The sequence below is a fragment of the Hyaena hyaena genome, unplaced genomic scaffold (assembly GCF_003009895.1).
Source record: "Hyaena hyaena isolate Hyena2069 unplaced genomic scaffold, ASM300989v1 scaffold_2, whole genome shotgun sequence".
NCBI lineage: Eukaryota > Metazoa > Chordata > Mammalia > Carnivora > Hyaenidae > Hyaena > Hyaena hyaena.
The window spans coordinates 616,938-627,201 of NW_024080634.1; the positions used below are offsets into that span (position 1 = coordinate 616,938).

The 10,264-nt window shown below is 39.7% G+C and overlaps 1 protein-coding gene across 1 annotated transcript; it reads right to left on the reverse strand.

The window, feature by feature from the left end:
- Nucleotides 1–9,737: 9,737 nt before the first annotated feature.
- Nucleotides 9,738–10,001, reverse strand: LOC120229347 (keratin-associated protein 7-1). The gene has a single exon (XM_039228299.1). The coding sequence runs from the start codon at nucleotides 9,999–10,001 to the stop codon at nucleotides 9,738–9,740; it is 264 nt and encodes an 87-aa protein (XP_039084230.1).
- Nucleotides 10,002–10,264: the final 263 nt, after the last annotated feature.

Below are 10,264 nucleotides of genomic sequence, written 5' to 3' on the forward strand. Positions count from 1 at the left end.
CTGGATGCATAATAAGCTCACTGACTCTTGTCAGAAGCACCTCACAGGTGCTTACCAACCAACGTGAAAAGCCATGTTTTTGCTGTCAGCTTTTACTCGCTGGTGGGAGAGGAAGCCATTGTTGGCATCTACGTTCTATCCTCAGTAATCCAAAACCAGGAGCTGGGGTCCACTTTTTGGACACAAAGGGAGTGTTAGAGCCAGAAACTGGAAATGTGTATAAATTAAAAGCAGAGCACCAACCTTTAAGCTGCGTTAGTCCAAAGGAGAAAGGTTAAGAAATTGTGGTCTGTTGTGCTACCTCTTCGCTAAACAGACTCACTGATGACTGTAACGTGACATCTCAGCATATTTACTCACTGGCTGCCCTTTGGAAGGCTAAGGGTATGTTCTTCTGCCTTAAAAATCATGTTTTGTATTAACCGCCTAACAACAAATGATGACAAGCTTTGTTTACCGGAAGCATCGTTTCCTCAGTCTTTGCTAACCAAAAACTAACATAAAAATAAATATGAATTTCAAAAGTAAGACCTATGTCCCCAAAGATTTCTTCATCTTAAAATTTAAGGCTGCTCATTAGGAAAGTCTTGAAAATTCTGAAGTTGTAATCGACTGCATTGGACAGAGAAGCTTCAACATGGAGATAATGAGGCACATTTGTAAAGAGATTACCTAAGAGGCGAGAGTGACTGAAAAGGGAAGAAAAAGGAACAGAACACCCCTACTGCTAATACTATTGTCAAAGATAATGTCAGGAGTCTCACAGGCAAGTCACTGCAAAAGAATTTGTGTCTGTGAAATAACAGGGTGTATTTAGAAACAATGATTCTCAGCACATTTAGGAGTCTAATAGAATATCGGAAGAGGTCTCTGTCTGGCAGCCTCAGAGGCAAGAAATATTTCCATTTATCTAATCAAAAGTTCTCCTGCTTCAATTGTAAGTGCTTTTCCTCTATCCACAGTGGAAATGGAAAGCATAAACTAGTTATTCTGTAAATATCAGTAAAAGTAGAACAAAAATATAGGAGAGATAATATTTTGAAAACTTTACTTTTTTGCTGAAAATCTTCATACCATTTCATCAATACTTTCAAAATCCAAGAGTGAGACCTATGTCCCTCCCTACTTCCTTTGGGATAAGAATTAACAGGAAGGGACCAGTGCTCAAACTTTATGTGCACACAAAACACCTGAGATCTTCTCAAAGTGCAGAGTACGGGAGGAGCCCAAGATTCTGCCTTTTGAATGGTGATGCCAATGTGCTTGTCCTCTGACCATATTTTAAGGAGCAAAGGAGTAAGCTTTTTCTCTAGGATTTTAAATAATTATAATAATTCCACAAATATTTATCAAGTGTGTAAGATGCAGCATATTAAACTAGGCACAGCGCATATCCTTAAGGAACTCACAGTATACACACTCTAGTAAGGGAACCAATGAGGGTAAGAAAGAGAAACAGCAGCCCCTCACCTCGTTAATCATGGACCAGAGCATTCCTCATGGCCATACGCAATCTCCGCAACATCAATTGAGACAAGGTCAGTCTGTGACAAGGATGGAGTTAGGTAAAAACAAGACCTCTGTGTAATCATGGCCAAGAACAGATGAAAACAAAAACACCAATCAAACACGAAAATGACGAGGCAGGCATCACTTTCAGTGACTACCGCCTCTTTACCAGTAACAGTTTTAGCCTTATTCCACCCACTAAGTAAAAACTGTTAAGATATCCAATCATGGAATTCAGCCTGCTTCATGACAGTACCTGTGGGAGGCAGAATAATGGTCCCCCAAAGATGTTAGCCTAATTCTGGGAGCTATGAGTATGTTATGTTACATGGCAAAGGGGAATGAGGGTTGCTAACTCAGTGGCCTTAAGGCAGGCCCATTACCCTGGATTATCTAGGTGAGTCTAATGTAATCAAAAGTGATTGGAGGAAGGAGGAGGGTCAGAGTCAGAATTAGGGAAAGAGATTTGAAGATGTTATGCTGCTGTTTGTGAAGATAAAGGAAGGGGGCACAAACCAAGGGCTTGGGGACAAGACTTCAGAAACTGGCAAAGTCAAGGAAATCCAATGAATGGAGTTCTACCAACACCTCCACTTGAACCCAGTAAAACCCATTTTGAACTTCTGACCTCCAAAACTGTAAGAGCCTGATAATGTGTTGTTTGAAGCCATTAAGTTCGTGGCAATTTGTTGCAGATTGTATCCAATCCAGAAGAGACAGCTGCATGCTTTAATCATTTGCAAAATCACCTCATTCAAGTCCAAATCTTAGAACAAACCCTTCCTAAAGCCCTTTTATTGAGAAATCTTGCAGTTTCTCATGTTGTATGATTTCCGCTTTTGCGGCAAGCTAATACACCCAATTTTGACTACAGCTCTGTCCCCGATGGTCTTGGTTGGTGGTGGGCTTTGGAAGTGCAGTGTGAACGGTTTGGTATTAAAGTAAACAGAGGTGGGGCTTTTAAACTGGAACTAGGAAAGCTCCCTGGAGTAGAGGAAGATGTTTTGAAGGATCTGTAGTTCACCAGATGAAGAAGGGGGTAGAAAGGGGCAAAGAAATATGGCAGGTTCAATTACTGGAGAAAGGAAAGGATGATGGAGATGAACAAGAAATGGGACTAGAGGAATCAGTAGTTGATCTGTATCCTGAAAACTGGAAATAGCCAGAAAAATAGCCTGAATCTGTGAAAGAAAGAAAGTCAAGATTATATTCACATATTAAGGGATGACTGCATCTGCTGTATGGAAGAGCGATTGGGAACAGGGCTGGTAGACTGGATAGGGCAGCTGGTGTAGTAATCCAGGCATGAAATGACAAGAATGTGAATTGGGCAGAAATATTGGGAATAAAGACCTGACAACATTTCTTAGGGAAAGTGAGGAGGCAAAATCTAAGGACTTGGTATCTAGGTAGAGAATGGAGTCTAGTATTCACTGAAAGTTATTTGGCAAGTCTGTAAAATAATGGAGGGTCTTGATAATCCCAGAGTGAAATCAGCAAACACATGTTAACATTCTCTCTTATCAGTGGTAGAGGATGGGCTGGGAAAGAATCTAGAAACCCTGGCTTGAGAGTTGGTTCAAGTCTCAGCCTTCTCACTTGGTGAATATTTGCTCACAGAAAAATTGCATAATTTTTACCAATTTCCTCAGGATACCTAATCTCCCAATTTGACTAGAAAAATTAAATAGAATTCAGTGTTGATGAGGATGTGGAGAAAAGGGAACCTACTGTTGGTGGGAATGTAAAATGGCACACCTATTTTGGAAAATAGTATGGGGGTCTCTCAAAAATCTTAAAACTAGAATTCCCATGTGATCTAGCACTCCTACTTCTGGATATATACCCAAAAAAAATGAGAACACTAATTCTGAAAGTAATTTGCACCCCATGTTCACTGCAGTAAGTTTTACAATAACCAAGACATGAAAGTAACCTAAGCATCCGTTGGTGGATAAATGGATAAAGAAAATGTGATACATATAAATACGGATATATAATGGATATGTATGGTATACAATGGAATTTTATTCATATAAAAACAGAAAATCTTGTCATTTGCAACAACATAGGTGGAACGTTATCTTGAGTGAAATAAGTCAGACAAAGAAAGACAAATACCATAAGATGTCACTTCTCTGTGAAATCTTAAAAATGGAAAAAACAAAAACAAAATACAAAATACAAACTCATAGATACAGAAAAGATTGGCGGTTACTGGAGGCAAGGGTGGAGGGTGGGCAAAATGGGTGAAGGTGATCAAAAGGCACAAATTTTCAGTTACAAATAAGTTCTGGGGTTACAATGTACAGCATAGTAACTATAGTTAATAAGGTGTTATCTTCTTGAAGGTTGCTAAAAGTAAATCTTAAAAGGGGGTGGATGTTAACTAGACATTGTGGTGATTATTTTGCAATATATACAAATATTGAATCATGTACAACTGAAACTGATACAATATTGTCAATTATATCCCAATAAAAAAGAATTAAGTAAGATTCTGTGAAAGTATTTTGTAAACTGTAAATCACTGTATAAATATAAGACATACTTATCAATGGCATAAGAAGGGATATTAAGCGGGGCGCCTGGGTGGCTTAGTCGGTTGAGCGTCCGACTTTCGCTTAGGTCATGATCTCTCGGTTCGTGGGTTCGAGCCCCACGTCGGGCTCTGTGCTGACTGCCAGCTCAGAGCCTGGAGCCTGTTTCGGAGTCTGTGTCTCCCTCTCTCTCTGACCCTCCCCTGCTCACGCTGTCTCTCTCTCTTTCTCTCCTAGAAATAAATAAAAAAAAATTTAAAAAAAAATTAAAAAAAAAAAGAAGGGATATTAAGCAAGGATATTTCTGGGACAGAGTTTTACAACTTTAAAAGTGCTATATAGGGACATCTGGGTGGCTCACTCAGTTAAGCATGACCCTTGATTTCAGCTCAGATCATGTTCTCGAGGTTCGTGAGATCGAGCCCTGCATCAGGCTCTGTGCTGACAGAGTGGAACCTACTTGGTATTCTCTGTCTTCCCCTCTCCTCTCTCTCTCCCTCTCTCTCTCTCTGTCTCAAAATAAATAAATAAACTCTTAAAAACATAACCAATAACTTTAAAATTAAATAAAAGTGTTGTATAACTTGTTTTAAGAGCAGAGGGATGGATTTGGAGTCAGACCCTCCTTAGCTATAACTTGACATTTTTTCTTTACAAATGGATAATACCACTCAACTAAATTATTTAACTTTTTAATATCTGTTTTCTCCTCAGTAACATGGTAGGTAATGAAGCCTACCTCAAAAATAACTGTCATGCAAATAAATAGTGAAATTATCTATTCTTGTCCCTGTTGCATTGTTACTACAGGTGAAAGGGAGACAAATTGTTGTACTTAATCCCTTCCTCTTTACTTTTTTTTAAGGTATTTACATTTTTTAACTTCAAGATAGCACACAAACCAAACAGACTTTGCCCCTGCCCTCACCAGAATATCAACTGAGGGAGGATTAACTAAATTTCTGGACAATGGGAAAGAGATGGAGAGAAAAAGGAAAGAAGGAGGAAGTGGGGTAGCTCATCTGGTTGTGTGTCCAATTTTGGCTCAGGTCATGATGTTGCAGTTTGTGAGTTCAAGTCCTACATCGAGCTTGCTGCTGTCAGCACAGTACCCACTTTGGGTCTTCTGCTCCCCTCTCTCTCCATCTCTTCTCCACTCCCACTTGAGCTCTCGCTCAAAAATAAACTATTGAAAACATTAAACATTAAAACTTTAAAAAAATTTAAAGCTAAAATAAAAATAAGAGAAGGAGAAAGCCACAGCCGAGACCATGAAAAGTGACCCAAAGCAGAGAGCAAGCCAACCTTCTCTTCAAATCCCCAGAGAGAATCAAGTCTCACAACGTTTAGAAAAATATAAGTATTGGGACTGAAACAAAGATAGGGTGGTTAAATGAAACTCAAGTTGAAGAACAGGAAGGTACGAGGGCAACTGGCATTTACAGTCTGACATTTGGAGACACAGCCCCCTCCCCTGGCCTAAAAGTCAGCCAGCCCCTCTTTTACCCTAAAATGAATCATTTGTGAACTTTCTCTCCATGCACAGAGTTCCACTGCAGCTTCTTCAGTGTGTCATTATTAAATCTGAAAGGACAATTGGCAGTCACAGCAATGATTATTCTAGCACATGATAAGGTATAAATGAGCATATATGGCAAGAAGAGCATAGCAATGAACATGCCTCACAGCTATATCTTAGTTTCTAAATAGCAGTCTTCACTTAAGGGATCTAGAGTCCAGGAGAAATTACTGCTTCCTGGACTGGAGAAGAGAAGTTCAAAATGAGCCTGGAACATTCTGTTGAGGCAGAAAGTAAAGAACTGATCAAATAGTGATGAAGTCCATTTCTAAAAAACTTAGGAGCCTGTGTGAAGGGTTCCTCACTGTCCAAATCCGGGGCAATCCAAGAATCAAAATTAATAGTAACATTAACAGATTATAGTATATTGAGTCAAATAAGAACCCACATGCTCATGCTTTAAATATTGATACAAATAAATAAGTGCACAAAATATAAATGGGGAAAAGAAAGTTCTTTCTTATGGGAGAATGCCAGCTAATAAATCATAGAAGGATTTATAAAATTAGAAAGTTGCCAATGGATCCTAAAATTAGTGGGTAAAAGCTTGATAGGGAATACAATGCTTATGTAGTGTCAGGGTATCAACACACTAATGACAAATGACAGGACTTCATAGTGAGGAGGAAACAGCAAGCTCATAGTGAGGAAGCGCAAAGGACACTACTTTCACCTAGTGATAAAAATCCATACCAACCAAATTTGCATAGAACAATGTTATGTAACTCCTGATACAATGCACCAAGAAGAACATAGTATCAAGGGCGCCTGGGTGGCTCAATCCTTTCAGCCACCGACTGGCTCAGGTCATGATCTCACCGCATCGGGCTCTGTGCTGACAGCTCAGAGCCTGGGGCCTGCTTTGGATTCTGTGTCTTTCTCCCTCTCTCTGCCCCTTCCCTACTCATGCTCTCTCTTTGTCTCTTGAAAATAAATACATCAGTAACAGTTTTCATATTAAATGTTCTAACGTTCATAATCATTCTGCCCTTGTTCTAAGGACAAATGGGCATGATACCTAAAATTTATTCTGAGGTGGATTTGCCACTCTGTAAATCTTATATTATGAAATATATGTAATATTATATTATATGTAATATTATAATATTACATATAATATTATATATGTATAATTATAATATAATAGAGAGAGAGAGTAATACATGTGGGTTACATATAGCGATACAGTAAATGGGGCAAAGTATAAACATCTGATAAAGCCAGATATGCAGGACTGATTTGCCCTGTCATGACAACTTTTCAGTGAATCTGGAATCACGTCAAAATAAAAAAAAAATCTAATTGGTGAAACAAAATGGCTATGGTTTTATAACAATTATGGCTTTAGGTAAATGTTTTTTGTTTTTGTTTTTTTTTAATATTTTTTATTTATTTCTAGGAGAGAGAGAGAGAGAGAGAGAGACAGCGTGAGCAGGGGAGGGTCAGAGAGAGAGGGAGTCACAGACTGAAACAGTCTCCAGGCTCTGAGCTGGCAGTCAGCACAGAGCCCGACACGGGGCTCGAACCTGCGAACCGCGAGATCATGACCTAAGCGAAAGTCCGACGCTTAACCGACTAAGCCACCTAGGCGCCCCAGCTTTAGGTAAATGTTAACTGTGATAATAGAATCTAGACTCTAAGGGTTGATAGAGATCCCAAATCACCCGTTTATTACTTGATGCTCCTGAAATCTTCCCACCGATAGGTCAGCCTACCTGTGTGTTGGAGCTTTGCTAGGGAGAGCCCACTTCCTCTTCAGATAGCCCCATTCTTTAACTCTTTTGCACTCCCATCTCTCTTGATATGCCACTCTCACTCACCTCCCTCATGATCATGTTTAGATACCCAAACTTCCCTTCTGTGAAAGCTTACAACACTGTTTGTGTTATGTCTGTATGGACAAGGTTGGGGGGTGGGGAATAACTCCAAGGGACATTATTGGAACAATTGAAAAAATTGTATGTACAGTATGCACTGTAATTTAGATAATAATATTATGTCAATATTAAATGTTCTCATTTTAATACTTCCACAGTCCTTGATTTTAGGGTAAGTGCCATATATATACTTGGACGTTATCATAGACTGTTTCCTATTTTAAGTCTTTGGACGGAAATGAGTAAGGAATATTTATCTTTGGATAATCATTTGTGGCATATCAATTGGTATAAAATAAACTACCATGTGCCCTGTAAATATTGAATAAAACAGAGGCATCTGGGAGGCTCAGTCAGTTAAAGCATCTGATTCTTGTTTTCAGCTCAGGTCATGATCTCATGGCTTGTGGGATCAAGCCCCGCATCAGTTTCCATGCTAACACGAAGCCTGCTTGGGATTCTCTCTCTTCTTCTCTCTCTGCCACTCCTCTGCATTCTCTCTCAAACCAAATAAATAAGCTTTGAAAAAAATAAATAAAGTATAATTAAGTCTAAAGGACAAAGATTATGTTTTCTGTTCTGTATGTTTCCAAATCTCGGAACATTCTTTGGTATTTTGTCTACTTGGTGAATATCTGTTGAATGAGTATCTCTTGAAAACAGGCAGCTTCTCAAGCTGGTCTCTAGCTTAATTGATTTTTACAACCCCCCAAATGCTTAACACAGTGGCTAGAGCCCAGTAATATTTAATGTAAACATGAATGAACTTTATATTGGATCATATTATACTTTGCACCCATAAAGCAGAGATTTAACGAGTCAAGGAACAATTATTGAGCATCTTTTCCGAGAGAGGCAGGGGTGCAGTAAACACTTGATACATGAATGAAGAAGCTTTCATTCAAACAAAGTATTTCACTTCAATAAAGCCAAGATTTTTTTCAGCAGGCAAGACAAGAAGTATTTTCTAAGTACAGTCCACAAGTCATGTCAAGTGCTTTTGATGGCAACTATCATTCCAAAGAATAAATGTTTCATTTTTAATATAGTTATATGTATAATCAGAAGTAAAGAGGATAGAAAAAATAAAACTCATCTATCAAAAGAGAAAAATTATATATATATATACATATATATATATACATATACATATATATATGATTTTAGCTATTGGCTTCCCTTTATTGACCAAATCTTTAAAACTCATAAAAACAAAGATTCCTAAGTCCATTTAGTTGAAATTCTTCCAACAGTCTGTGACGTTCAAATCTCTCTAGAGCTGAGTTCCATAGACAGCAGCAAAGGGGGAAAAGAATCAAAATGGGATTGTGTCACCAATGAAAGAAGGAAAGAAACTTTCTGAACATTCAACAGCTAGGAAGTGTTCTTGCTTAGAAGTGGTATAAAAAAACCTAACAATAGTGGTGTATTTGGGATTTAATGTAGGACGCTTGTATGGACATTTTTAAAAATTGAAATCACAGGACGCCTGGGTGGCTCAGTCGGTTAAGCATCCGACTTTGGCTCAGGTTGTGATCTCATTGTCTGTGAGCTCGAGCCCTGTGTCGGGCTCTGTGCTGACAGCTCAGAGCCTGGAGCCTGCTTCCGATCTTGTGTCTCCCTCTCTCTGCCCCTTTGTCGCTCATGCCCTTCTGCTTGTGCCCTTGCTTCTGCTCAACATAAAGGGAAAAAAACGATTAGGCATCACCCTCTCCTGATACACAGTCTGAAGTCCAAATAAGATTTGGTTAAAGTCAACCATTGTAAGTTGAAACTAGCTGATGAACTCAAAAGCATCAAAGCAGAGTAAAATAAATAAATAGAACACAAATATTTGTGCTGAATGAAATAGATTTATTAAGAGACTAACAGCAAAACCCATTCCTACCCATACCCTATTGTAATACATTGATGTTGACGTAGAATTTAATGATGCATGAGCAAAGTAACTAAAAGAGACAAACGACTTGCTTCACTGCTGAAAGTAAGGTGTGTCGGAGAAATACATCTTGCTTTCTTTGGCTGTAGGTGAGTATCAGTTCAGTATTTGATGTCTGCTAGGCCTTGTTCAGCATCATCGAAGACCAGGGCCTCGGTAAGAAGGCAGCAAGAAGGTGGCAGGTGTATCTCCCAAGGACATCTGGAGGCAAGAAGGCAGCCGTTGCTCTTCAGGTTGTTTCGCACACGGAGAATCGATGGAAAGTTCTGCAGTTGTCCAGAGCCACTGGTCCATCAGTACGTGCTGTAGCCGAAGCCAGAGTTAGAGCCCCATGGCCTGCAACAGCTGCCTCCGTAGCAACAGCCCCTGTTGTACATGTTGCTACCTCCAAAGCTGTAGCCCAGGGAGCTGTAGCCGTTGCATCCATAGCCATAGTTCAGGGGAGAGCCCAGGGGCACGACGCAGTTCAGGGGGGTGGCTCTGAAGGTCCTGTGGAAGTTGGTTCCATAGCAGGGATAGCCTGGGAAGTAGCTTCCACAGCAGAAGAAACGAGTCATGGTGGCAGGAGGTGAGGAGGAAGAGGAGGGACTGTGAAGAGTGAGTTGCCCAAGGGTGAATGCATTTCTCCTCTTGCAGAGGGCTTTTTATACCTCCAGCTGGTGGCCATGACACAGCTGTCTAAACATCTTCCAATTAATTTGCATAAATAATTCTCTTCTTTGGTAATAGAATGCCCATAAAGGAACCCACAGACTCATTGCCCACGTTTTTGTTGCAAAGGAATGTGTTGTAGCTTCAAAGCCAGGGCCGTCCTCGACAC

Bases quoted from the DNA above. Each gene is read 5' to 3' on its own strand.
- LOC120229347 (XM_039228299.1), bottom strand. From the start codon at position 10,001: ATGACTCGTTTCTTCTGCTGTGGAAGCTACTTCCCAGGCTATCCCTGC.